Source organism: Python bivittatus, unplaced genomic scaffold, assembly GCF_059951505.1.
Source record: "Python bivittatus isolate LINGU-HERP-01145 unplaced genomic scaffold, Pbiv_v1 ctg000160_np1212, whole genome shotgun sequence".
Lineage (NCBI taxonomy): Eukaryota > Metazoa > Chordata > Lepidosauria > Squamata > Pythonidae > Python > Python bivittatus.
In genome coordinates this window covers 247,618-275,467 of record NW_028277076.1, presented here as the reverse complement: position 1 = coordinate 275,467, position 27,850 = coordinate 247,618, and the positions used below count along the sequence as shown (strand labels likewise).

At 53.0% G+C, this 27,850-nt stretch overlaps 2 protein-coding genes across 9 annotated transcripts in view; one reads left to right on the top strand and one right to left on the bottom strand.

Annotated features, from left to right (window-relative positions):
- The first annotated feature begins 1,638 nt into the window (after positions 1-1,638).
- LRRC26 (leucine rich repeat containing 26) lies at positions 1,639-27,261 on the top strand. Of its 2 annotated transcripts, none has more exons than XM_007428964.4 (5): positions 1,639-2,317; positions 3,908-5,860; positions 8,194-8,353; positions 15,339-15,468; positions 27,096-27,261. In XM_007428964.4, exons 1-2 carry the CDS (start codon positions 1,642-1,644, stop codon positions 4,177-4,179), a joined length of 948 nt encoding a protein of 315 aa, XP_007429026.1. In that variant the 5' UTR covers positions 1,639-1,641; the 3' UTR covers positions 4,180-5,860; positions 8,194-8,353; positions 15,339-15,468; positions 27,096-27,261. The 2 variants fall into 2 exon arrangements, with proteins under 2 accessions (XP_007429026.1, XP_088002895.1); XM_088146769.1 differs by lacking the exon at positions 27,096-27,261 and adding an exon at positions 17,855-18,410.
- Positions 8,704-27,850, bottom strand: part of GRIN1 (glutamate ionotropic receptor NMDA type subunit 1) — a 32,457-nt gene continuing 13,310 nt past the window's right edge. For 2 of the 7 annotated variants that reach the window (XM_007428965.2, XM_007428966.2), the window contains 16 exons: positions 27,044-27,165; positions 26,390-26,564; positions 26,029-26,173; positions 25,693-25,776; positions 25,222-25,357; positions 24,599-24,726; positions 23,553-23,717; positions 22,874-22,992; positions 22,288-22,400; positions 21,865-22,013; positions 21,296-21,453; positions 20,617-20,778; positions 19,745-19,854; positions 18,401-18,546; positions 15,583-15,693; positions 8,704-9,176 (listed from right to left, as the gene is read on the bottom strand). In XM_007428965.2, the coding sequence (XP_007429027.1) occupies positions 9,108-9,176; positions 15,583-15,693; positions 18,401-18,546; positions 19,745-19,854; positions 20,617-20,778; positions 21,296-21,453; positions 21,865-22,013; positions 22,288-22,400; positions 22,874-22,992; positions 23,553-23,717; positions 24,599-24,726; positions 25,222-25,357; positions 25,693-25,776; positions 26,029-26,173; positions 26,390-26,564; positions 27,044-27,165 (2,092 nt within the window). In that variant the 3' untranslated portion in view covers positions 8,704-9,107. Of the gene's footprint in view, positions 9,177-15,582; positions 15,694-16,134; positions 16,201-16,889; positions 16,992-18,400; positions 18,547-19,744; positions 19,855-20,616; positions 20,779-21,295; positions 21,454-21,864; positions 22,014-22,287; positions 22,401-22,873; positions 22,993-23,552; positions 23,718-24,598; positions 24,727-25,209; positions 25,358-25,692; positions 25,777-26,028; positions 26,174-26,389; positions 26,565-27,043; positions 27,166-27,850 lie in introns of those variants that run through there. The other 5 variants (XM_007428967.2, XM_007428968.2, XM_088146764.1 and 2 more) reach the window with 4 other exon arrangements.

Here is a 27,850-nt window from a genome sequence, read left to right as displayed (position 1 = left end):
TGCCGAGGGTTGTGCTTCATTGGTTCTTCTGTTTTGGGAGAGGTGCTCCTGGCACACAGATGCCACAGATTCTTGCCCAAAAGGCAGGGGTCACTCGGTCAAGCGTGGGGTTTTCTCTGTAGCAGTTATGTTCAGTAGTTCCCACCAACGGTTTTCTAAGTTTGAGGCATAAGCCCCATGTGGTCTGTGGACTGGGGGCTCTCTGCAGTCTATCCAAAATACCTCCCCACCTTCTGGGATCCCTTTGTAGTTCCGCATTTTCCTCTTTTTTCACTAATAGGACAAGTATTATGACAGGTTTACGCATTGCTATCCTCATCCTTCTTTGAATTGAAAAGGGGGGCAGGCCTGTTGGAGGGGAGGGGGAATAAGATTGCCAGCTGAGCCAGCGTTTGGATATGCTAGTCTGCCCACCTGGGAGAGGGAAGACAGGCTGCCAGGAACTCTTCTTACTTCTCCCGGGGCTTCTCTGGGAAGATGGTCAAAGTCCCAAGGGAGCTATCTTCATGGGGCACGCTGCCAGAGCGCCCTTATCCTTAGGCTGGCAATGGGCGGTTTGGGTGCTGCCTGTGATGGAATGGAATTATGAAGGCCAAGCTCAGGGAGATAAGCATTTTCTTAGCTCACCGGAACCGCGTGGGAGGAACAAGAGGATGAGACTGGCACCTCCCTGAGGAATTCACACTGTTGTGGCTGGAGGACTTTGGGAACTGGGGTTTTAGTCTGGGAAGATTCTTGCTAGAGGTTGTAGCTAATAAACAGAGCTGGACTGAATTGGCACGGTCTCTTGGAGTTCCTTGGGCTAGGCCTGATGCTGCCCCTGCTGGGTGAGAAACGTCCCAAGGATGGCTGCTTGCTGCCTTTCCTCGTAGGAGGAAGCTGCCTTGCTGGGTCAGACCCGGCATTCACGTGCTCCACCAGCTTTTAACAGTGGCTTCCTTGTTAGTCGTCACCGAAAGCTCCCTCCAAGCTAGGGACTCCAGTTGTCTCGTACTGGCTGCTCCAGACAGATTTCCCCTCAGCCCAGCCCCAAACGGCCGCTGCTGGTCACTTCCCAGTATGGTGGTCCCATGAGCTTGTTCTGCTTCGTGTGAAGTGTTTTTCTTGAGCTCAGCAGGGCCTCTTCCACCCTGGCGCGCCTTGCAGATTTCGTGTCTCAGAGATGCTCCTTGGCAGGGGGCAGAGAAGGAGAAACGCACTCAAAAGAAACTTTCCTGGCACTCGTCAAGACCGTCTGTGTACAGAATGTAGCCAGACTAGGAGGGACCAACATCAGGTGATTTCTTGGGCCAGGACAGCCGGGCAGGGAGGCTGCCAGGGCCCATGAGGAAGTGGCGGCTGTGCCGCTTGGCAAGGCTGCTCTGTCAAAATATTTGCTAAGGAAGTGCAGGAGCTTGACTCAGGATTAACTACACACCCAAGAAGTTGTGGTAAACGTTGCTCAGAACAGAGGAAGGCGTGTAAAACCTTTGGGAGCAAATGTTGCTGAGAAAGGAATGCCAGCTGCGGACCCTCGCTGGTTCCTGAGACTCCCTCTGCTCGAAGGGTCTTAGGGTGGAGCTGATGTAGAATCTGATCGCGGAGCCACTCCAAGGGTAGGGCTGGAGAGATCAATCTTTCCGAGGGCGTTGAGCCGTCTTCATGGCTTCAAGCAGCTGGGACCGGGCCTTCTTCTTGCCAGCCGCAGATTGCAGCTTCTCTGGTCGCCGAAGGCAAAGAGCCCTCACAGTCCTTGCTGTCCTCCTTTTCTTGCCGCTCTCTTCCGCTTCCAGCTGTCCAGATATTTGCAGCTGTTCCTTGGGGGAAGTAAATTGTATGGACCATAGGCTGCGTTTTGTACCTGTCCAGCTGCCGACAAACACCACCACCCTTCTGCTGGACTATAACCGCATTGCTGCCCTCCGGAACCGCACCTTCGTGACCCAGAAAGTCTTGCGTCAGTTGAGTCTTCGCAGCAACGTCCTGGCCAGGATTCACCGCCTGGCCCTGGTAGGCCTCAGTGAGCTGCAGGAACTGGACCTGAGTGAAAACTATCTTAGCCTCTTGCATCCAGAGACCTTTCTCCCTGTGCCAAGCCTGAGGACACTAAAACTGGGGAACAACAAGCTACTGAGGCTGGAGCCAGAGATCCCAGGGGCCCTTCCCCATCTCAAGGCACTCTTTGTCCACAGCAATGCTTTGCCCTCCCTCTCACCTGGCTTCTTCGAAAACCTGCCCTCCGTGTCTTACCTGACGCTTGAGGACAATCCCTGGACGTGCTCCTGTGGCATCCGGCCCCTCTTCCAGTGGCTCATTAAGAACACGGACAAAGTACCAGGTAAGCAGGGCCCCAGGAAGGCACTGGGGAAAAGCCGCTGGCAGCTACTCTCCTAACTCCAGGTTAGTAGAGCCCCCTTCAGAGTTTGGACCACTCTAGAACTTCATGGGCACACACTGTTTAGCTGGGCACAAGGTGCCCTGCGCCTCTGAGATGATGGAGGCGACGTGGCTGTGTTCTGCTGCCGCTCGTGGGGCAGTCTGCACTTTTCACGCCAGCACAGGAAGATAACAGGCAGTTGGGGCGTAATTCCAGAGGTTGCTCTGCTCGGCCCTGCACCCAGCGCTCAATGGCGAAAGACGCCCCCGGGTCCTGGGCGGTTTCTCTCCGTGGCCTGTTTGCTTGAATGGGTTTCCCCCTCCCTGGCACCTGTACAGCATCTGCCCTCGTTCCGGGGCCAGCTTTAACCAGTCCTCCCCACGCCCTCCTTTTGCTTGTTCCCATTCTTCACGCTCACCGGCCACATTAGGAGCAGGTCATGGGTAACGGAGTCAGCTACAGAAGGCCGGTGGTGGGTTTGCTTTTACCACCGCTGGGACAGAGATGTATTACTTTGGGGGTGTTTTGCCACAGTAGTTAGAATTAATACAGTGCACTCCACAGTTTCTGCAAACAGTAGAAAAACAGAGGCAAGTTGGGAAGTGGAAGAATATTCAATGGTGCCCTAGTTCTCAGTTTACTGGCTTTACGGTAAGAGGTCCGAGAGTTGCGGCCAAGGCTTCACAGGAAAGGCGAACTTTAAGGAAGGATCTGAAGGGGAGGCAAGAGGTGGCATCGTGCAAGGGTACCGAGACGCACTTTTCAGGAGCGGAGTCGTGGGCATAAGCCAGTCTTTGGGCGGCTTGGGAGTAAGGAAAGGGGCTGCTAAAGCCCTGGGACCCCTCAGCCCCCCTCAGCGTTCTAAGATTCGCCATCCAAATCCATTAACTAAAGGACATGCTTTGGCAGTGCAAGTTCAGATCATTTTGTGGGGTCTTGAGGGAGGGAATGGGGTGGCTTGTTTCCCAGAAGCTCTCTTCTGCCATTCCCGCCATTCCTACCCTTAACCCCCCCCCCCGCAAAGCAGACCAAAAGCAGCTCTGCTCTGCTCTGCTCTGCTCTGCTCTGCCCCTTCTGATGACCGCGCCACATCCCCAGTGGCCTTCTGTGGTCCTCTGAAGGAGGGGAAGCGGAGCTGAGGCGTTCCTTGGAGAGAGCGATGAGGGCACAGCTAAGGGCCAGCGGGCCACTAGCCACCCAGCCGTGCTGAGCAAGAGGGAACGAAAGGAACAAGGGCTACCCGGGGGAAGCTCCTGATTAGCACTGCAGGTCCTTTGCTGAGCAGGACTTGTTATTAGACACTGGAAAAAGATTTTGGCTGCGTGGAAGAGCATTGGCGAAAGAAACAGCCCTGCCACTTGGAGCCGGTTTTAATTCTGGAAAAGCAGGGACCTGATATCTCTTAGTGTACCTTTTGGAGCAACCGCTATAATTTCAACCAGGCTCAGATTGGTTTACACAGTAGTGGAGAAATCCTCTGGTCCATCTTCTCCACTGACTCCGTAACCGAGACCATCTCGCCATGAGTGTCTCTGTTCCTCTTTCTTCCAGAGGTGAATTCAGTGACTTGCAAACGCCCCGCATACCTCGCCCAGTATCCTGTCTCCGCCCTTGGAAACAAATCTTTCGCACGCTGTCAGGAGCACTGGACGCATCTCCGAGATTACACCTTCTTCCTCCTCATCGGCCCGTCCACTTTCCTGGCCAGCATTTGTGTCTGCATCCTTGTTGGCTCGCTGGCAGTGGCCCGCCTGAAACTCATGACAGGCTCATACGTTTGGCTGTGGGCTCTGGTGAGGCGTGCGGGGAACCCCCTGCAGTGAGCGTATTTTGCTTCCAAACAGTCATTCTTTTGCACTCTTTGCCCTCTCTTTGCTTGCAGAACTGCAGCATAATAGCTGTATAATTTCTTTCCGTTTCACGTGTTTTGTGTATAAAAACCTTAATCCTATCTCAGCCGGTGAGTGGACCTTGATGGGATGGATTTGAACTTGTACATACGGGCCCCTATCCAAACAGCAACATTAGGAATTCTGATATAAGAGCAGTACTTATTTGCAAAACAGGTGGTCCGACAGAGGAAATGCCTGTGGCCGTTCTCCCACCGTGGTGGGGCACGAGGATCGTGCTGATGCTGAAGCACCCTTTCCACAGAATCTGTGTGCATTTTCTGAAAAGAATGGTGCACTCTTCCATTTTCTTCCTCAGCCTGGAGTAAAGTGTTATGCAGCAATCGCCCCTCTGAAGATTTGTCCTTCTGTTCATCATCTTGGTGCCTAACAGATTCTCCTCAGAAAGGGAGATGAGATAAAACGGAGGCTGCCAACTCAAGGGTGACCATGGCATCTCAGTGTCCCTGGAAGTTCCCCTGGTGTGCTCTGTGCCCCGTACTCTTTATACAGCACTTGTAAACTTCCCTTGCTGGCTCTGCGCAGCCAGAGGTCACTGTTGTTCCTGGTTTAGTGAGTGACAGCCAGGATGCGGGTGAGATGCAAGGTGTGCTGTGGGCAGAAGTCTGCGTTTGAGCGTGCGGGTCTGCCTGGGGAAGTTTACAGCTTCCGTTCTGAGAAATTCTGCCCAGTGGGGAGAGCAGTGCTGGACCCTTTGTCCTCAAGAAGGTAAGGTCTGAATGCCAAGGTATTCTGCCCCCCATCACATGTAGCTCTTGTGAAACACACCATTATCAGACCCAGGGACTTCCCTTCGCTCTTCTTGGAAAGGCACACGCAAGAGATGACCCAGTGCTTCCCAACTGGGTCCTGGCTTGCCTGGGGCAGGGTGGAGGCGGGGGCTCCCGGAGCAGCTTCCGAGTCTCAACAAGAGCGGAGGGGCTGAACATGCGGTGTGAAGCCTAGCTTGTCAAGGGAACCAGGGGGCTAGGTTGGCGCAACAAGAACTGACCCTGCACTGGAGGGACTGGGGCAGCTGGGCATTGGGTTGGCAGCATCGGAATGGCTCAGGAAGATGCTCATCTTCTAGACTGGCACTCAGAGAAAAGCCAGCTCTATCTCTGCTCCCTGCCCCCCCCCCGAGACTGCAGAATAAGCACTATGGTTGGACTAGGTGGATGTGACTATGCGGTAGATATTTGTGTTTTCTGAAACCAAAAAAAGGCACACTTTTCCATTTTCTTGCCAGAAATAACAAACCCATAGCTGGGCTATGTCTTGGGTTTAGCCGGTCCAGCCAGGACACAGGTGCTAGTGCCTGCCTGACAGCTGGACGCATGTGATCTGGGAGACCCAATCCCATCTCCTGCTATGTCCTGCCATTACTTCTTCAGGTGGGCAGAATTAACAGAGGCCCACTTCCTGTCTTCCCCCAGAAGCCAGCCTGGTCTTTCTCTCTGTCTCTTTTTCTTTTCTTCCTTCGTGGGCAAGCGCAGCCTTCTGTGTTTCCTTGGCTTCCAGAGCCTACTCCAGGCAACCCTCCTGCTCCTGCTGGGCCTTTGGTGTCTGCCGGCGGCTTCCAGCTCCACCTCAGGTGGCTACTGCAGCTTGTCAGGTATTTTCAGTATTTTCCAAGGCTCCTGGGAAGTCAACAGTCGCTCTGCACACCTTTGGGCCCTCTTTTTACAGCTGCACGTTCTAAAAGTTCCCCAAACTGTGCTGGGTCTGGGGAACCGGATGCAAATCCACAGACCAACATTTCCATTGTTCTCAGTGCCTGTGAGGAGCAAAGACTTTTGTGGAGGCAACGAGAGGTAGCCTATATTTTTCCTCCTCGCTCTGAATTTAAATAAAGGAGAAGCATCCTTGCAGACACACAAGCACACACGTGCAAGAAGATGTCATTTTAAATTAATTGATTTAAATTTCACTATTACAAAAACCCACAGCAGAACTGTAAATAAATATGATAACTCATAATTATTGACCACTGATGCTCACTTAAAAATTCCATAAATACACACATGTAAATACTTATTCGTGGAAGAACCCAGTGCAGCTCTGGGCTTTATTTCAAAAAGCCTGGTTAGAATTACAGTTCCATATATACTTACCTAGGAGGAGGTCCCAATGAATGCAGTGGGGCCTACTTCTGAGTAAGCATGTACAGTGTGTGTGCACACATGCCCGTTTTGTAAATTAGGATCCGGGTTAAGGGGTAGATCAGGATGAGCCGGCGGGGGGAAACGGTCCAGTAGGAGAAGGTGGTGGTTGCATGTTCAGGTGCCTCATCCACGTTTGGAGCTCCTGCAGATGCATCCGAGGCTAGCGCTGCTCTGCCACATGTCATCAGGGGCCAGAGGGCCTGTTGGATGCTGCGAGGTAAACCATGGAGTCTGGGTTTGCTGACTCCTTGGAAGCACCGGCTGCATCAGAGTGAAGATGGCTGCAGCTTGCTGAGATCTGCCCAGGTTTTTTGGCTGCACTGTGAAGCAAGCTCTCCGGGCCAGCTAGCGTGTTCTTACTGCGGCCTTCCCTGCGGTTTCGAGCTCTGACTTTGTTGCATGGAAGTGAGCAGATTAAGGCTGCTTCTGCTTCTCCACAGAATGGATCATCTACAGACAATGTGGGATTACCTTAATCTAGACAGATTCTGCACTCACAATTGCAAAAATGAATTTGGAATCCAGGTTGAACATCTGAAGGATATCTTGTGAGTCAGTCAAACTCACAAGAATTCCAGAAGGCGGGCCTGTGTAGTGTTATAGTCGTCATATTGCAGCTAGCTGGTGGAGTGGCAATAAGGCTCTTGCTTTCGTCCTCCTGAGGGCGGGAATGAACAATACTGTGAAGATCAAGCTCTGGAAACAATACAGGTTTGAGCTGGAAAGTTAGAAGGCTTGGCTCTTTCCCAAAGGCAGTGGCACATGCTCAACCGCAGAATCATTTCCTGGGTGCGTTCTAAAGAGTGCCGTTGTTCTGGGGAAGCTCCTTGCTGGCAACCAGGTTTGTGCAGAACCCCCAGGGAAACAGCTACTTGCTGAGCTGAGCTGCATCTGCACATAGGAGTTTCCAAAGCAAAGCGAAGGATAGGCTGCCACAGTGGATCATCCACCTCGGTAGTCCTGGGTTCAGTCTCTGGCTTCTCCTTTGAAAGGACAGCTGAGGGAGGCTCAGGAGAGCCTCTGCCAGCTAGTCAAGGCCGGGAATGCCCGGGCAGCTGAGCCGGTGCAACAGCCTATGGATTTTCTAACAACCTCCCCAACCCGGCCTTTCCTAGGCGTGTGGACCACCACCCTAGAACCCCAACTGGTGGTGGGATTAGAGGAGCTAAAACCAAAGTCCAGTGCATCCGAGGAATGCTGGCTTTCACGTGCTAGCAGGAAGAGAGAAAAGTCAGCACAAAACGGGATGTGTGGGAAGGGACAACTATGTGTTATTATTGCGGGCGCTGCTTCTTCACATCAAGCCAGAGGATGCCAGACTAGGCAGACTAGAAAAGCAGTGCTTGTGGTCTAGGTGCCTTTGAATTCAGGCTAGGGAGAGATCAGCAGCTTTGCATGTAGAAAGTCAATCTGCGGGAACGTATTCTCTTTAAAAATGGGGCCGGGGAGGGAGAGAAATCGGGTCCCTCTCTGCCTAAAAGGCCGGCAGACAGTGGCGCCTGCTGCCAGTGAGCGCTTGGCTGGATGAGGAGCTGGGACCAGGTGTCTTCCCGGGGCCCTGGCTGCTATCTGGGGCACAACTCCTGCAAGGGACATCTCCGCAAATGAAGGGGCTGGTTTGGACACAGAGCCGGCTGCAGCTCTGCTTTGCCCAGTAAGTTCACCAGGTGGTCTTGGGTTCTCTCTTTGCCCTAGGAGATCTGTTAGAACTCTTGATGCGCGTAGCCATAAACATTGAGAGAACAGAGGAACTGATCTAACGCCCCTTCTGATCTCGGCCCAGGGGAGGAATAGAGCTGTCCGAAAAGGAGTCGGCACCGGAGTCCCGGGCGGAGGCTGGGAAGCGCTTCCGCATGCTGTGCAGCGGGAACACAGCTGAACGTCTGGATCGGCGGCCAGCAGAGAGAGGAGGAGAGAAGATTCCGTGATCTCCCTTCAGCCTGGTAACCATTCCTGTCCTACTGGAGATACTGCTTTATCCGATGGGAGGCACGGAGGGGGTTGGCTAAAATTCTGTGTCACAAATGAGCTGAGAAGTAGTTGAAACAGAAACGGGGGAGACTCCCCCCACCTACATCAGAGAAAACCCACAGTGTCCTGGAGGAACATGGGCACCTTCACTATAGCAGCCAAAGAAAAGGCCGCGCCTGTGGCGTGGCCAAAGTGCTCTCTGGATGGTAGGTAGTGGTCAGACAGGCTTTCTTACAGAATGCTATATATAGTGAACCATGAGCACTGGGGCTAGGTGCCCTTTCGCAGCCCTCTAGTACAGTCTGGAAACAATAGTGTGAAATCAGTTGGGCGTAAGAGGTTCTGTGCATGCATGTAATGATGAAAAGACTCCCCTCGGCAAGAGACCCGGTCCACTTGGCTGAATGTGCAGTCCAACCCCTCCTTGGTGGAAGTATCCCTCAGAACTACCTTCTCTGCATGTCTCAGAGGAGAAGTAAATAAATGGAGGCCACCACTCTAGAAAAAATGTAGGTGCTCCAAGGCCTCGTGTTCAGTAGTTCATCCCCAGGCCACAAGTGATATTGGTCATCCTTGGAGAAAGCAGGGATCTATAATGGCTGGGAGGGAAGAAAGCAATGCAGACGCTGTGGATGGATGTCAAAGGCTTCCCTTTGGTGTCTCCAGAAGGGCCCATCAGAGTCTCCATTGGTCTGTCCCGAGGGAGTCCGCAGCGGCACCCAGATATCACACCACGGTGCTGACCGAGGGGTCAGAGAGATTGAGTTGCCCAGTGATGTCTGTGGGGTGATACTGCTGCAAGAGACAAACAGACAGACAGACAGGGCAAGCTGTTAGGTGGGGCGGGGCTGGCTGTGAGCAACTGATGCAACTGAGACGCACGCCCCGATGGGAGATCGCTCAGGGATGATGCACTGGCCATGGGCCTTAGAGGCACCTCTGCCACTCGCTTCTGGCGACGGCGTGTTCTGCAGAATCGGAACCTGCACGTGCTGGTTGCAAGTCGAACGCTCCCCGGAACTGCTTGAGACCAGTCCACAGAGGGAGGCCTAGCCAGGGCCGCATGGAAGATCTCTCCCCATGCCCCATAGCCGCTGGGAGTCAGCGGCACATTTTCCTCCCACTTTTAATTTTAGCACCCGAGAACTTGGCTTCAGCGGCCAGTGAGTCAAGAAACAGGCAACCTGGTTTGCTTGGTTTAGGATCAATTGGGAAGATAATTGTTAAGGTGAAAATGCCCACACGTCATGTAGGGACAAGGCCTTTGAAAGGGTCTCTGCTGTCCCTGCTGGAGGAGGGCTGGTGCTTAGGAAAGACCAGTCTGCTCCCAACGTTGGGCCTAGTTTTGGCTCTCTGGTGAAAACCTTTTGGGAAGCGATAGCATGTCCCCCTCGATTTATTAATAGGTTGTTTCTCAGACAGTTCAAGGCTACTGGCTCTGCCCTGTAGCGATAGTTCATGGCAAAAATAAGCTTTGCTAAGTAAATGCATCCAATTGCCCCAGGAATAAAAAAAGTGCTGTTGTAGCAGCATTTTTTTAAAAAAAATAACGATCAGAACGGCTGAGAACGCCCCACAGCACACGAGCTGAGTGCAAAGGGACCGCCCGGCAGGGAGCCCGTGCCCTCCTTCCGTCGCTTTTTGCAATTCCTCGCCACGTGGCAGAGCTGCAAGTGGCCGCTCGCATCCCTCACAGCGCCGTTTCCGTCCTTGGTTCTCGGCAGGCGCCTTCCCCCCCTCCCTGCCAGGACAGCAGAGACCTGCATCATCTCTCAGGGATTCCCCGCCTGGGGACAGGGTGGGTGTTACACGGCAGCGTCTGCGGCCCTTCTTTAAAACTGCTGGGAGAGCAACTAATCCTCTCCTGGCGGCCCTGGAGCTCCATTCCAAGTTCTGGCTAGTCAGCGTCTCCTCTCAGTAGACTGTGGACGTTTCGGAGAATGCTCACGCCCGCCTCGCCCCCTGGTGCCCCACCTCCTCCTCCTGGCCCCTCCCAGGGGTCTCTTGGGCCTGCCCTTCTCCCCTTCCTTTGCCATCCCTGCCTCGGCCCTCAGACACCTTGCCCGTTACAGATCCCCATAATACAGGACTTGGGTACAGGACAAAAGTCAATCAACATTCAGGACAAGAGCCCACCCTGTGCCGAGCAGCTCCTGAAGCCGGGGAGTCTCTACAGGGCTATCTGCACTGCAGCTCACGGATTCTGGGCGTGGTGACATCGCGGGGCTGTCTGTAGGGAGCAGGCGCATCAACGGCACATGGTCTATTACAGAGGCATTGGCTGCAGTTCCAGAGTCAAAGGCAAAATCCAGCATCGACCCTCACCGTGCCGCCTAGCCCACCCCACACACCTGCAGTGCCCTGCCCTGCAGAAGCCTGAGCAACCCACCAAGAACGCTCCTTCCCCTCGTTGCACAGAAACACGTCCGTCTTACTCAGTCGGGACCGGAATGGAAAAGGAGTGGCTTTTAGCCCGCCTGGCCTTTCGTGGCCCCCAAATGACAGGCGCTGCGGCGGCTGTTTCTTGCCCTAGGGCCGCTTCCCAGTTGACGCTGGTTTGGCCCCTAGCAAAAGCCCCCAGGGGTTGCTGGGTGAGATCCAGGCGGGTCCGTCCAGTCCAGCATCCGGCTCCAATCAGGGCTGGCAGGCGCCTCAGGGCACCCTCCGAAACCCTCGTAGAGTTGGCGCCCTCAGCGTAACTGCCACTGGGGAGGGCTCTGCCTGGGGCTCTGTCTAGGCCTTCGGGGCTGAAAGCTGCCTGAACTAGAGGACCTCAGGGCTGTGAAAGCTGCAAGCTGATTTTGGGGCGCTCAAGGTGCTTTTCCCCAGCCCGGAACCTGCCACGCAGATCAGTGTAATCCGCTGACGGCAGAGGAAGACCTATTTATAAACCCTTTACACCTGAGCACGCATCGCCGGTGGCCGTCTTACCAGAGGCCGGCACTGGATGCGACTGGGCCTCCTTTAAAAACACTCGGCCGAGGCCCTGAGCTTTCCAGGGCCGCAACTGGGTGCTTTGGCCATGCACCACCGGCTCACGCTGTTTCTGGGCCCCATTTTAAACTGGGGGGCCTGGACAGGTTGGAACTGAACAGATTTCCTCCTGGGGGCGGTCGTCTTTTTGTTTGTGTGCCGCGGGCAGAAGAGACTGGCCGGATCTCTGCGCCGACGCCCAGCTTTGGGAGGGGAAGCCCCGGACGTGCGAAGGTGCCCCGCTGACGCCAGGGAGGGTCTCGGGGGCGGAAGGCTGGTCCCAGGGGGCCTGCTCTCTGAGGGGTCGTGCAGGAGGAGGAGGAGGGGCTGCGGCGCAGAGGGCTCTTGGCCCCCCCGCGGCCTGTTTGCCATCGAGGAGCCAGCGGGGGTCTGCTTGTGCCAGGGGGAGGGGGCAAGGAAGCCTCGATGGAGAGCGCAGGGGCCCAGAGCGGCCCCGTCGCCAGCCGAGGCGCCCTCCCCTCCCTCCGGCAGCCTGCGTTGGGTGCTCCCCAGGCCGAGAGGGGCCTGGCGGCTTTCCTCGGCCCACCTGGGGCCAGATGCCCTCCCTGCAGGGCCCTCACGCCCCGCCCAACAGGAGGCTGCTGGGAGTTGTCGTCTGGGCCGCCCGGGCGCCTTCCCCGCAGGGCACGGCGGCCGGGGGAGGGAGGCAGGGGAGCCGTGGCCCGGCCCCTCTACCAGCAGTGGCGGCAGGTCGGGGTGCTTGTGGCGCACGCAGAGCCAGGCTTGTGCCCGGTTTCCCTCGCGGAGAGGAGCGGGCCTCCCTCCCAAACGAGAGGAAGCGGTTGGGCCCTCCCCAGAGGTGGCCGGGCGGATGAGGGGAGCTCTGAGCGGCTCCCCCGGGGCCATTGAGAGGGCGGGTCAGAGGGCAGCGCCGGCGCTGGGGCCCCTACAGAGGGGCGCCCAAGGGCCCTGCCGCCCTGCCTTGAGTCTCCTTGTGGGGGCGTCCAGTGGACGCGTGTTTGTTCTCGACAGGCGGAGCCGCTGCCGTGGAGATTTGGGATTGAAGAGGAAGGAGCCCTTTTGGTCCGGCTTTACCTTCCTGGGAGGTGTTATCTTTTGCCCCCCAAGAATTCACCTGCCCCCCCATGACTACAGAGACAAATCGCTTCAGGTGCGTCGTAAAGGCCTGGCCCGGGCGGGGCGGCAGGGAAACGGGGTGGGTGCCGGCCGGCTCTGCGGAAGGGAGAGGCTTTCCGGTGGGTCTTCCCAGCACCTAAAGCTGGCTGAGCCCCCTGGGCCTGCTTCAGAGGGCAAGGCCGCCCCTTTGAGCCTTGCCCCGGCCTTCCTGGCGCTCCCCGATGCCCGAACGGTGCTCTGGGGTAGCTGCGTTCCTTGGCCACGGGCAAGGGTGCCTTCTGAAGCCAGCCTGGTTCCCTTGGCAGGAAACTCCCCTTCGCCGAAGGGGGAAACGGTGCCCGTATCTCAGAGGGGCGGGGGGTTGCATCGGCCAGCCGCCATTGTGCGGTCGTTCTGCCTTTCCCCCGGTGACTGAGCGGGGCGGCTCTGAGGGGAAGGGGGCCTGCGGGAAGACTCTGCCGGGGAGGAAGCGCGCGGGGAGAGCCTCCTCTGGAAGCTCCCTACGGCTCCTGGGGGCCGGGGGCGCGCGACAGACAGGGCGCCTGGTCTAGGTGCAGGCCAGAGGGGCCTGCTTTGAGCTGCTGGGGCAGACCGGCCTGTGGTGTGGAAGACATACGGGCCTCCCGCAAACTTGGGCTCCCCGGCTCCAGACTTAACAGGGATTAACGTTCCATGGGACGGGAGCCTCTCTCTCAGGAAGTGTCCAGCTGGCACTAAATCACACTTCCCGATACGCTAAGCCGGGGCAGCGCTGAATGGGTCGCGCAAGCCTTTCCCCAGATTTGCTCTCGCAGCCGGACGCTCAGAGCCAGGCTGCCCAAGCCAGCTTCTGCCAGAGAAGCCCCCGGCCCGGGAGGCTCCGGCACCAGCGGGGCAGCTTGGTGAGTTTGGGCTCTGGGCGCTCGAAACTTGATAAGCCGCCTCCTGCTCCAGGGGCCCAGGAAGCTCTCCCCAGTGGCGAGCCGAGTGGAAGTGGAGCCAGGAGGAAAATACAGTCTCAGCCCCCCAATACCGTTAACGTGGACCCCTTATTGCCAGGGAATAGGCAGTTTTCTAAGGCGCTGATAGGAAAGTGGCTGCGTGTGATGGGGAAGCCACGCTGTTAAACAGCGGTTGCCTCTCCCCTTCTGCTCAACTGGGCACAGGGCTTTAGGATCCTCTGTAAGAGGGCAGTGGATGTCCTGGGGACAAACACAGGGATTCTGCCTGGCTCCTTCGTTTCCCAAGGAGCGGCAGGAACAGGGACTGGGGTAGCTCTACTCCCGGGCGGGCTGCTTTAGTTTGCGAGACGGACGGTTGCTTGCCAGGAACGCCACGTTAGCCTTTTCCCGGAAGAGGCCTATCCGTCGGCTGTGAGGCGGAGGGGGCCGGGAGACACTCCGCCTCTGACTCTGCCCCAAAAGGCTGGATTCTGTCAGCCGGGCCCGTGGACCTCTGCTGGACTGACTGTTGCCCGAAGCAGCTTTGCGTGCCCGGTTGAAGGAGGCGTTTTCACACAGCCTGGGCCGGGGACCGTCCTGAGGGGCAGGTTTGGAGCTGAAACCCTCCCAGATGCAAAAAAGGGCCAAAATCTTGGCCCCGCTCATTCTGGGAGAGCACCGACTCTGCGCTGGCACTGTGCTTTCAGCGCTGCAGGGCAATTGGTCCTCAGCGGCAGACAGATGGGGCAAAGGAAGGAAAGAGGAACCACCTAAATCTTACAGAGCTGTACTTCAGGGTGAAATTTGACAGAGGTAGTTTTGGGATCCGAGTGTCCTTCCCCCTTCAGAGGTTGTCCTGAGTTTTCTTTTTCTGCCCAAGTGTCAGTTCAGGTTTCTGTGTTCCACTCCTGAGCCCAGCCCTGGACCTGCAAGTATGCAGGCATTAGGGAAGACATTCTGACTTTTCCTGCTTTACCCTTGAGTGGTGGGGAAGTTAATGTCCCGCCCCCCCCCGACGCTTCCTGGTAGCTTCCTGCATTTCAAAAAACAAATTTATGAACTACAACCTCCCCTAAAAGGAAATTAAAAGGTATAAATAAAAATAAATATTTAAAGTTTATTTAAGCTCACTGCAAGAAATAGTTTATGAGCCAATTCCTTGTGCTGCAGAGCAGAAAAGAGAAATTCCATTTCCTACTTCCCAAACATTTAAACATGCAGCATATGGGGTCCAGTCCAGTTCATGCAGATGGGAGATGCCCTCTCTTGTTCCGTTTGTACATGCAGCCCTGTGCCCCTACCCCAGAGGGGGATGTTGAAATGCAAAAAGCTTAGAGCAAGCGTTTCCATGAGTCTCTCCTTCTGCAGGATATTTGGGGTCAGAACAGAACAGCATTTTTCCTAACTGGGCTGGATTGCTAGGGTTTGGGGAGGGCAGGAAGATAGCTACACACCAACACACAGCAACAACTTTTGCTTTCTAGAACTCTGCTACTCCAAAGAATTATCGATTGCCAGCCTGCACAGCTCTGTCCAGAGTGTTACAAGCAGAGGCTATTGTTGTCACTTATTCACACAAAAAATAAAGTAAAATAACATTTAAAAAAAACATCCTCTTTCTTTTGAAAAACACAAACAGAAGTTACAGTAAAGAGTACAATGAACATATGGTTCAGCGTGAGGTGAGACATTGCCTAGATAAAGTGGGGCAGAATTTAGAGGGTGGGGGGGCTGTAAGCGCAGGAGGGGTCAGTAACCGCTTTTAGGCATATAGGGACAAACAGGTACAGGAACACTCAGAAAACAGTGGGAGGGGGAAAAGCTGATTTTTGTTGGTATCAGTAAAGTGAGCAAAACTTAAGCCACAATTCTAAACGGAATGAAATAAAAGAATCCGGATCAAAATAAATAAGTAAATAAAACCAGAACAAGAAACTCATTGCAGTTATCTCCAAACTCTTCACAGGACACTACAAAGCATTCAAAACCTCCTTTGCCCTCTTCGGCTTCGAAACTTGCCAAGGGACACGGGACTGACTGACTGACTGACTGACTGACCAACCGACCAACTGACTCTTGACGGACATGAGGCTACGGTAGGTCACACTGGCAGCTTCGGGATGGGTGTGTGGTAGTTGATGGGATGGTAGAAGAAAGAGAGAGCGAGCGAGAAAAAAGAAAGAGGGCACAATTGTTTTTCTTCCTCTTACCGTGTCTTTGGATGACCTACGTCTCTTGAAGCTGGAGGCCAGGGTAGAGGTGATGGACCTAAAAGTGGCTTTCTTTTTAGGGTCTGGTTCTGCTCTACCACTTTTTCTATCCTAAAATGAATATGTATATAAGTGATTAGATCTCCAGTGGGTGGCTTGGATCTCTACACCTAGATGAACACAGCCCCATGTCACGATCCTGGGTATGTCTCTTGTCTTTCTTAAATGGCCAAGACAATGCCTACCATCTCCTAATGGCTGTCAGTCCCAGACACAGGTGTGGCCCTGACACTCGGTTTAGGATTATGCAAGGGCCGACCAATCTGAATGTCTCCTTTGGAACTAAGCTGAGATGCAGTGGAAAGGATTCCCTTAAGAAGGGCACGGTGGGCAGGGTCAGCAGCTGAATTTCTGCTGGATTATACATTTCAGAGGCCTCCCCATGAGAAACACGGCCACGGCCTCACGGGTCCCTAGGGGAACACATCGCTCCCTACCCCTTCCTGCCACAGCTAGTCTAACTAGAGAGAGAGGTGAGACACTTTCACCTACCACTAAATAAAAATGCTCGGGGCCTTTTCTGAAGGTGAATCCTACGGCCACAAGAGAGAGAGAGGACTGCATTGGAAGAGAAGGTCATTGTATGTTAAAAAAAAGGTATTCCAAAAATTTCAGTGATGCTTGGCGTAAAACTTGAACTGTTTTTCAACGTAAAATAAAATTAAAAAATAAAACAACAAAATCTACTGAAATTAAAACTTAAACAAGGAAAAGAAAGGGAAGAAGCAAAGCATTACAATTCTGGATGATATTAAGGATGCCAGGAACTCAAAGAAACAGAATGAAGAGGGAAAAAAAAGATAGCTGTTAGGTGGTAGGCAGTCAAACCTGGTCAGCACCATGGGGAACTCTTGCTTTTCTCGTGGGGCAGGGTGAGTCGGGGAACCCAGCCAATCCAAATTCTTCCCATTCTTTTTTTCTTTAACCCCTTTGGGAGAGGAAAAGGTGAAACCAGGTATGGTTCTACCAGCCCACGATGGGGTGACCAAAAATGTATCCCACTGGTGCACAGAGCATGCGCGGGGGATACATTTCCTCCTCCTTTTCGGTTATTCTCAATTACTTTTACGCGCATGCACAGAAAAAGAAAAGCTAGCAAGAGGATGGGATGGGATGGGATCGGGGGGGGGTTGGTTTTGGGTTGGTTTTTTTTTTTTTTTTGGGTGCCTTCCCATGGCATTGCCAAAAATAGCCATGGCAAAACTGTGATTTCCCCAGGAAGCAAAATAAAACCAAACAAAAAAAGTTATAGATATATTTGCTTTTTGTTTTTTTTCTTGAACAAAGAAATCTTTCCACTTGCCTACCTTCTAGCAATGTACCAGATACTAGTGGTCTGAGGAATCCTCCTGTGAAAAAGTCTTACATTGTCAAACGGATCTCTTAGCATATTTCTCTGTTTATTTATAACCCATGGGGTGGCATGCTTGACTGACAGCCCCAAAGATTCTTTTTCCCCCCCGTGACCCAAGGCAGGACTTTTTCTAGAAAGTTGGCAAGTGAAAAACGGCAGTGACTAATGTGCTCTTGTTCTGGATCAACCCCTTCGGCATTGCTGGTGGCGGGGGAGGAAAGAGAGGGAGATAGGGAGGGGCTCATTGACTACTGTATTGGTGAACAGCTTCCCATTCGCCTAGCAAACTAATGTGCCAGCTTGCCGCCTTCTTTCCCCTGCGCCTCAGAGGCTTGCATATGCTTTAGTAGCACCGGGCATCTGCAGGTCTCTACAATGTTCCCTTGGAAGTATGCCTGCCAGATTCTCTTCTCTTTTCCTTCTCTGTACAATGAGCTGCTTTTGGCGGCCTTGCAAAGAAAAGGGTGTTAATCTGAAATAATTTCACTTGTGCTTCTCAGTAAAACGCCAGGGTAGCCTGTGGTTAGGCTATTTTTAAAAAACGGCATGGCAGACCGACTGCTGGGATCCCTGGCCTGTGATGTTGAATGTGGCCGCTGGCGCACTCGCTCAGCAGCAGGCGTTCTGCTGCTTTTATGGCTAGAGCCTGGTTGATTTTAGGGTTGGGACTGGCGTTCGAGGTTTGCAAGTGGAGTCTGGCAATTTCTGGCTTAGTCCTGTACAGATTGTGGGGAAAGAACACCAGCGACGTGAGTCACTGATCAGATCCAGGTTTTTGGGATGCCAAAGGACGGGCGAAATGTGGACGTGCACCTGTGTGCGGGCTCTTAATTACACGTCGCCTCCGGTGCCTTGCAGGGTGCGAGGAGAAATCTCAAGCGCTTCTAGTCTCGCCTTCCAACAACGGGGATGCTAAAGGAGCATGGCATGGAAATGGGGCTCTCGGTTGTGCGAATATCTTCAGCCGCTTTGTTGGAAGCAGTGCACAGCAAGGCTGGATCACCCAAGGCCTTCTTCCTAGAGGCGCTCCGGGATCTCAGCTTTACACTGCAATTGTCCTTCCCAGAAAAAGAACCCTGAGTGGGCAGAACAGAAGCGGGGAGAAAGCCGTGCCTGCAAGAGCAGCAGTCGGCCGACGGCGCGGCTGGAACCTGGCGGGAAGAGAGGCCCTTGCCTGTTCAAAATCTGGACTCGCCTCCCCGGAAAGCAGGAAATAGGGTTGGGACGTGTGTGTAGCCCCCCCGATGGAACTGCTGTCAGTGGCATGCGGGAAGGGAGGCCGCTGGGCGTCTGTCCCTGTGCTATTCCCACATAGCACGGTAGTCACTGATTGGGTGAAGTAATGGGAAACAAAAAAAACCGCACCTGTTTTGGAGGTGTTTCTCTACAAACGGTCTGTCCTACCTGCAGGTTTTTCCGCCACACATTAACTGCTGCAAACGCCAGTTGCATCTGCTTCCTCCGGGCGTCTTTATGCCTTTTGTATGCTATTTCTATGAATATTAAAAATATCCCGGCCACAATACCTCCAGCCACCAGCATGAATACACCTGAAACAAGCAGGAAGGTTAACCCCCAGGAGAAACAGGGCGGAGGCCTGAAGTGCCTTCTCTGTGTCCCTTTCGTAAAGGCAGACGTGGCTCCTGCCCTTTGAAAACGCCCCTCTCTCCCACAGACACCTCTGCTCCATCGGCTTTGTTGGGCGCTGTCCGAGGAGCCGTCTGATACTTCCCAAGTTCCCAGAGCAACGATGCAAGCCGACGACTGCTGCTGCTTCCTTGGGCTGCGCTCCTTTGATCGGGAGCAGTAGGGTATGAGGGGAGCATCCCTGGTAATACTCTCCAGGTAGAAAAGGAGTTGGGTTTTCGAAGAGTTTCTTCCCTGAATGAAGCATTTAAGCATGCACATTTCCTCACTGATACAGAGGCTGAAGTGGCAAACTCAAGCAGCAGTTTGCTCCATGATGACCGAGCTTGAGAGCAAAGCCACATTTTATAAAATAGTTCCGTGGTTTGGCTTTGAGGGATATGGTGGAAGGAGCAGAGCTAATTCTTGCCACCAAGGCAGCTCGTTAGACTGAGTCATCCTGGTTCCCAGCTGCTGTTAGCTGCGGATGGTTTCGGTCATTCAGTCAGGCAGTGGGTGAAGGATTCTACCATCTTAGCCGTGGCCCTCAGCCAGACTGAACCCTCCATACCGCTTTTCAAAGTTGCAAACTGCATGGCCAGCCTAAGGTACACGTCTGGCTCTTAGATCTGAAGGATGGCATGGGCTTGCTACCCCTCCCCCAGTAACGTTAACAGAGTCCCCCATTAGGGGGAGATGGGGAGGGAGAAAATTAAAAAATAAATAAAATAAACATGTAATTGAAAGAACAAACATGCCCCAGTTGCATTAATGGCTCTTTGGGTGTACCACCCATTCTATCTCACCCCCTGCTACCACCCTCTACACATAACCCTGCCAGTTGAAGACCTTGCGTGGCATTCACACGTTTGGTAAGATTGCTTAACTTTTAAACTGATAGGACTTTCATTGTACAAACCCAACCCAGTTGGTTCAGTGTATCCAGAAAAAAGGTTAATTCACTACAACCATGGTAAATATCTTGCGTGAACGCAGCTTGCATGTTACCAAGGACAAACATGCATTGAATTGGAAGAAGTTAGGGAGAACCTTTTGAAAAGTTTGGGGAAGCCCAAAGAAAAATTAGGGAATTGAAAGGCAGGTAGGGGGAAGCCAGCTCACCTGCCATGTTTTCGAAGGTGAGTGTAGCCGGAGCATTGCTACGGGAGTCACACTCCTGATATCTCACCCAAGTCTTGTCAAGTTCTTCCATGAAGCCATTCTCATGGAGGCTGGAAGCAGAAGAAGGGAGTACAGATGAGTCTCTGGGGCAAGGAAGATGCTGCTGCTGAAAGGGGAGGGCGGTATGGCTTTCTTCTATGTCCAAATGTAACCTAGGCTACGTTTTCCAATGGGATGAGGTTTAAACTGTGAGCCACGCTTCTCTCTTAGCCCCAAAAGTAGGGGCTACCTACCCTCCGAAGAGCTCTACCACATGTTTTTATAGGAATCACTGATATGAGCATACCTCCTGCCAGAAAATCATCTGAGTCTGAACTAATGACTCATGCAGACATGTAACTGAGAACCTCCTCTGACTGTTGACAACTCTTCCATGTTTCTTGTATCAGGATGGACTGAACTATCCAGGCACAAGCCACATAGTCAACAGAAGTGGACTGGAATGAAGTAGGACAGTTAAGTAGAGGGTTGCGGAAATCCAGACAACCGCTGGAGTGAAGCGGGGAAATGCAGAAACACTAACTCTTTGCTGCCATTCAGTCATCGTCTGGATCTTTGCACCACTGATCGAGTACCCTTAGTGAATCACCCAGAGTAGAGTGCACTTAGGGCTCTGTACAGAAATGTGTCAGTTACTGAACCCCAGAAAGCATGTCCTTGGGTCTAGCGCTTTGAGGGGCGTGCTCTCTCCCTATTGTCTTTCCCACACCTCTCAAAGAACCGTCCTGGCCTTTGACGCCAACCACCCAAAGCCCTACACGGGGTCATGGAGTGCTCGCTCCTCCCCACCACGGGAGATGCACGGTACAGACTTGAGGATGGCGAGAGAGACGTTCTGCTTCCAGGGACTGTCCTTGCGCATTCCAATGCCGAAGCCAGAGCGGAAGAAAAGCTCCCCTGTGGTCACCAGATCACACTTCTGCGAGGCTTCAAATTCTAGTACAGCTGAGTCCCAGATGAATGCGTGGAGTTTGCTGTTGTGGAGATGGAAGAATAACAATAAAATAAATGTAGAAGAGATTAAAACAATGCATCACAGAAGAGCAAAGCTGCCTTGCAGAGAAACTCAGCCAGTTGACCTCTGTGCCCACCATCAGAAGAGGGAACTATCTGCTCGCTCATTTTTGTCCTTGGATGCCACCGGTACAGCTGACGGAAAGAACCTACTGCAGCTGGCTGTCTCTGCGGTTGTCAGATCATCCAAAGGACCGGTGGGTTTAAATTGGCTGTAGGAAGCATCTGTGTCTGGCCTGGTTCCTGGTGCAGGGGAGGACTGGGTGGGCTTCCCTTCCCAATCCAGCAGAGCTCTTTTTCTATTCTAAAGTGCAACTGGACTGGCCCTGTTGGGAGAGTCAGAATGCTCTGAGGATTATCAGCAGAAAGGAGAATGCAGCTAATCCATCTTTTACTCCAGGAAAGAGACCCGAAAGAAGAAGTGGTGGGAAAGGTAGGAGGGCTGCAAATTGTGGATGTTGCAGAGCTAAAACTTACTTGTCCCGAACAGCCTGGATGGCTTCAGCAGCACTTTCATAATTGTGTTTCTCCATGTGCCGGTACATGGTGCTTAGCTCCACCTGCCTCCGGAAATAAATGTCCACTGAACTCTGCTTCACTGTGGCATAGATAAACTTATCTGAAGGGTTTCTCAACTGGAAAACAGCAACAAAAAGATTTTACCCTCTTTGCTTTCCCCCCTTTGCCCTCAAACAAATTTGAACCTGGGGTATACTGGATGGTTAGGGCTGTGGAGCCTGCCTGAATGACAATTCTTGCTTTTTGTCTCTCCCATGTTGTTGATTAGAAACACACCTCTCTTACCAGAACCTCCTTTTGGTTATATTCATTGAAATATTTGGGGACTGAGTCCGATTACTAGGATAAATTCTGAGGTTTGCAGTTAAACGTGGGTATCTGCCATAAAACATAACAGTGGGGGTGGGGGAACCAGACTGGGCCTAATCCTATACATTCCTTCTGCCCCCCCCTTGAGTGCAATCTCCTGAGTCATAGGGCACATGCTGAGCTGAATTTCTGTGGATGTGTTTTGTGGTCCTCATTACCCGAGGATCGTTGATGCCAGTGATTCGTTCCTCAGGCCTGTCTAACACCAGGAAAGCAGCCAGGTTGGCAGTGTAGGAGGCCACGATAATCATGGCAAAACCAGCCCAGACCATGCCAAGGATTCGAGCTGAGAAACTTCGTGGGGCACCTGGTAGAGTAAAGACAGCAGGAAAGAAGAATCTGTTGGAGTTGGAGAGTGAGGGACAGAAAGTTCTTCATGTGGTTGAAGTGGAACTTAATGACCCAAAAGGAAAAATGAGATCTCTCAAGATCAACTTATGGCTGCTGATCAAGGGAGATATTCATAGGGAGATCCCTCTACTGATGCCTTGTCACTCCTCTGTGATTAATGTATTCTGCCCTCTGATGACCCAAAAACAACAATCTAATCAATTTCCCATCCCAGTGCATCTGAAACTCACCTTCTCCAATGCCAGAATTCAGAAGGACCCCCCAGGAAAACCACATGGCTGATGAAAGGGTCAGGGCATCCTCTTCCTCTTCTTCACTATTCACTTTAAATCGGCCAAAGGGACTGCAAAAGAGCAAGCAAGACCACATGCTAGATTCGGCACTGCCTAGCAAGTTCTACTATCAGCACTATACGTACCCGTCCATTCAGGGCCAGATTCTGGTTCATAATACTTCCTGAAATTCTGAACATTACCAAACAGAAACAAGTATTTCAACCTTCTGACTGGGATGAAACCTCAGATGGTGAGAATGTGCTGAGCAGAATGTAAGCTGTAAGATGGAGCTTCAGGATTCCCTCACCCTTCCACCCAACTGGATGTGGAATAAATCATGCAAAGGAAGCGCTTCCAATTTCATTCAATCGTTAAATGACTGCTCGGTGGATTTGTTGTGTACACGACGGGGTGGCCTTTGGATTCTCCATCTCGAGCATCGTTATCGACATTCTGGGTCCCAGCGTTTCCATTTGCAGAGACTTTTTGCGGCCAGTCCCAACACATTGTGCATCCCTCACCGTTCAGAGGATTCGGGTACCTGAAACGGTCCAGCAGATATAACATCACAGCCACCACGTGCACCGACAGCCCCACCAGGAGCCACAGTGTGCTCTGGAATGGTTGCATGAATGAATCCAGGGTGCTGCGGGGAATTTCCTAGAACACAGAAGGAAATCACAGATGGGAAAAGCCTGGAATGAGTCACTCGATGGGTGGGCAGTCTCCAGCCAGGAGTCAGGAGATCTGCTTAAAACTGGAATTCCTGGATCAGACCAAAACTGCCTGGACCAGTTTCCCATAATTACCAGTCTAATGCTGCTGGGAAATCCACAAGCAGGGCAGGAAAGTAAAAACTCTTACCCTGCCACTGTTGTCCCCTCACAGAGCAAGAGAAATTCAGTGACTGGCTCCCTCCAAACATGGAGGATCCATTCAAGAGGCATGCTTGTCATGATCAGCTGGAAATCAGAAGCAAAAGCCTTCCATGCTGTATCAGAGAGGGTGGCTGTTACATTTCATCTTGGTAGCTCCCCTTATGATTAATTTTGGCTGGGTATGATTGGGCAAATGTAGCTTCCTCTCCAGAGCAGCCAGCTGCTGGCCCTTAACCCAGGCTATCTTGCCCAATCCTCCATCTTTCCATCCTAGCTCAGGGCCTGGGATTTGCTCCTCCTGCTCTTGCCTAGCGTTTTGCCCTGAATGTGTTAATGCGTTACCTTTTTCACTAGGATGGTAAGTCCTTGGTACTTAAAAGGCTTGGAAAACTCAATGTACTGAGCCCGCTCGTTGTTAATGGTTAATGGTGCCACAATCATGTCAGCCTGGCCGCTCAGCAGCTCCCCCATCATCCCGTTCCACTCCTTCTTGTTGCTGTTGTTCACCTGCAATCACAGCCCAGGCCGAGGTCATTCTGTTGCCTGTGTCTGTCCAAAAGAGACGTTCACTCCAAAGTTTGCATAACAGTTTATCTGAATGTGGGGCCTTTTAAGCTCTTCAGTTAGCAGCTGAGCTCCTCTCCCTGGGGTGTGAATCTAGTCATGATCTACTTGAGCAGAAAAGGGAATGGAGGTACATCATATTGACTATAGAGATTAGTAAGCCTTAAGAATGTTTGATCTGGCCTAAATATTGGAAATCTTTTGGCCTTTGTTTAGTCCATTGAGAAAGCATGCAGGTTACCCACCCACTCACCCCCATTTCTTTTCTGAACTCCAGGCTGCTTTCTCAGGCCGCTGGCCCAGTGCTCCTAGCGGCAGGTTGAGTGGGATCTCAAGCCAAGGCCTTCGGCTTCCTTTCTTTGGAGGATGCCCGCTGTGCCGCCATTTCTAAACCAGGCAGGTTAACCTCTGCGTGCCGGTAATACCTGGCTAGTTCACTCAGCTGCTACCATGTCCCGTTTGGAACCTGAAGTCTACTACACCTCGCCTCCGTGCCAGCTGCGTGACGTAAACCACTCATTACTAGTGGCACGGGCTGCCTTGTCTCGCCTGGGAAGTCGGTCTTCCCTTGGCGTTAAACCACGTCGTCTACCCCGTCCCCCTCCGTACACTGAAACTAGTCCTTAGCAGCTGTTTCTGGGCCTGGTTGAATCCTGACAAGGGTACAACCTCCAGACGTTGATACCAAGGTGGTTGGCCACCCTCTTTTTTAACGGAAAGAAAAATAAGTAACAGTTATAAATTCAAAGCAGTTGAAAATTCTTGCCAACTTCATGTGGCTCAGTTTCACTTATGTCGGACCGAGAGGAAGGCATTATCCTTACCCGTTCTTGTGTGCCAAATTTACCGTCACCCACTAGATGGACTTCATAGGTAAAATTCATTGTCTTTGCCAGCTTGATGAGTAAGTCGATGCAGAAGCCGTAGCAGCATAACATCACGCTGGGGCGGCCTATGTCGGAAACAAGGGAGAAGATAAGACCGTTCACTTTGCTGTGTCTCAGATTTGGAGGCCAGCTTCCAAATACGGTAGAGAGCTTTCAGAATAGCTGTACAGCTATTCCCTGTTTCCCTTCTTAACGGCTTTCCTGTGGTTAAGAAAAAGATGGGAATAGAGGTGGGCACATGTTTGCAAAACAGTGAGGTATTTGACATCTCTATAAATGTTCTATGCATTTATTTAAAGTACTGCTATTACCCCACCCTTAGTTCCAAAGAAAAGTGAAATTACTATCAACAGTTAGTGGAAGCAAATAAAGAAGATACCGTTGAGGTCCCCCGCTATTCAACTTATTCAGTTGCCGGCAGTGAATTTGCACCGCCGGCGAAGAGACCAAAGTGCTCCAGAGAGCAGGAGCTGCAGTCCTTCCCCCGGATCTCGTGGATCTTCGGGGGGACGTTCAGCTGGGCCCCAGTCCAGGCTCAGCTTCCAGGCCGAGGGCTTCACCTGGCATGGTCTCGTTGGGCCCCGTGCAGAGCACCTGCTGCACCAGCCCCCCCGTGCTGTTGAGGAGCGGCTTGCACTTCCCGTCCGCCAGGGTGGGCTTCACGTAGACAAACGGCTCCTGGTGGATCGTGACTATCTGTGGAGAGAGACACCAGACAGCCCTTTGGCCTCGGAGGAGCCGCTCTGTGGGAGTCTGGACGAGAAACGCTTCTGGGGAGGCGGCAGCCCCGACCGAGCCCCTCTGCTGGCTCTCGGCTGCTCCCCCTTCGTGTCTCCTTTTTCGGTGAACGCAGCTTTGGTACTTCGCCAGGGTGACTCTCTTGGGACGGCCGCCCCCTGATCCCCCTGAGGGCTCCAGGTCTCGATTCCCTTAGCGGAATCGCGGAAGCGCGCCAGGGCGTTTCCCCACCTCGCCCCCTCGGCCTGCACCCGGCTGAAAACGCCCCTGCGCTGCCGTGGGGCAGAGCATACCTTTAGCTTTGTAGACATCTCATAGCCCTGGGGTGTTTCTGTTTCTCCTCCAGGCCAGACGATCTTTCGGTCATTGGGCAGAAACTGTGAAGGTGCAGTTGGGGAAGGCCGTTATGGACTGCTCCTGCCGGCCAGGGCAAAGGCCGGCGGCGGCATTAACTCCGGGGCAGTGCGTGCCTTTCCCCCCCTTAGCTGGGAATCTGTGCTTGCAGGACTGTGTTTATCTGCACTGCACTCAATACTCTGGGAATTCACAGGAGGCACGAAATTCAGGGCCTTCCTTACCAGGGCTGACGCGTAAGGGATAGGAAGACTAAAGACGTTTGGTCTACGTACGTGGCTCCCGTTGTAGACTCCGACCTGCACCAGTTTGTTATTCTGGAGATTCATGACGCTGTAGTTGGCGTATTTTCTGTCCCCATCTTCGTTGAACTCCACCCTGCCAGTCACGCCTTCCGCGTACTTGGTCTGCATCAGCACCCTAAGAGAAGCGACCTCCTTTAGGCTTTGCGGTCTGTGTGTCCTCAGCCGCACTCGATGTTAGGCAGCCGGGGGAGCGCTCGGGAGCAGGCCAGGCGGTTTTGTCAGGCCACGGGCGCGGGCCCTCCCGCTTCGCTCAGCGTATTTGCTCGGCCCACGGCAACCAGCCTTCGCTGCTGCCCTCCGGGGGGAAGAGCAGCGGCAGGAAGACCGCTACCTTTTAAAGAGAGGCCCTGTCTTCCAGATGTTGGTGTTCCCCACACAGCCCCGGGGCGGGTCTGTGATGTTCTCCTTCTCAAACAAGTCGTGCACAGCCTGGGCCACCACGGCAACCGCGTCCCGAATGTGAGCGGATTCGTTCTTCCCGTTCATGAGCTGCAGGCCAATCAGCCCTGAAATGAGCCGGAGAGGAGGGAGTCAGAAGATCCGCAAGCGAGGCTCTGCTTCTGCTGGCCAGGCGCCTCCGGGTGCACGGAGGACGGCAGTCCTGTCCCACTGATCCCCAGAATCTGCTTGTCTGGATTAGACTGCCTTTGAACTCCGAGGCTCCTCTGAGCCTCGTGTTAACTTCTAAGCTAGCTGGTAGGCCTTACCACATTCTGTAGTGACTGTCAAGCAACTGTTTAGATGTCCCTAATTTTACTATTATAAAAGGGGAAGATGAATCTCTCTCTGAAGCCATTCTGTCCACACTGGGCATGGCATTGCTCCAGTTTGCCACATTACTGCTGAGCCCCACTCCTGTAAATCCTCTCATCGGCATTTCTGGCCACCTAGAAACATCAGCAGGGCATGCTAGACAGCAAAGAGAAGGGCACTCAGGAACAGAAGCTTTGTGGCTTGAGAGCGTAGTCAGAACCAGGAAGGGTACCTTCTGGGGCATTGCGCAAGGCGTTGCCTGAGATCTCCCTTTCTCCCACCAGCCACACGTAACCCGGACCGGTCATGTTTTCTTTGGCTGCTGCCATGTACACGGTGGTGGCATCGTCCTCGCTAGAAAAGAACAAAGATGGTACTGGCAAGGAATCTCTTGCCCTTCCGTAACGCTCACCTCAACGAACCCTTAGGATGCCAGTCCCCGGAAGTAAGCAGGTGAGCTCCTTGCGGGAGACCAATGGAGACCCCAGAGGGATAGCAGCAGGGGTGGAGGGCAGCTCCTGATGGCTTCTTTAATTCGGAAGGCAGGAGTTCGAAGCTGGAGCCTAGCTGTTCAACTGGTGTTGCATGTCTCAGCAGAGACCCTTGTAAGATCGTCCGCATCTATTTGTCTGGCTTGGGTCCACTTCAGGAGAGAATCATTAGGGAAGACCCCCTCTCCCTTGCATACTGGCTCCACAAGCATTCACTAAGATGGGAAAGGTGTGAAATGACCTTGGGAAGGAAAATCCCTAAGCATTCAGCGTATTCAGTGTAAGCACCAAGCTTTACAGAGTTGTGGTCTGCAAAGGGTGGTGGAGAACATATTCAGTGGGGGGGGGGGATGGAAGTAGAAGGATGAGAGTGTACAAGTGTGTTACACGTGCTTAAGTTTTGAAGCACATGGGAATCACTGCAGAAAAATGAGTTCATCATCCATGGTATTGATCAACAATTTCAAGGGCAACGAGGGGGAGTAGGAGGCAGAAGCATGACAGAGCAGGTGAGGTGATTGGAGCAAAAGGTATAGGGAGGAGGGATC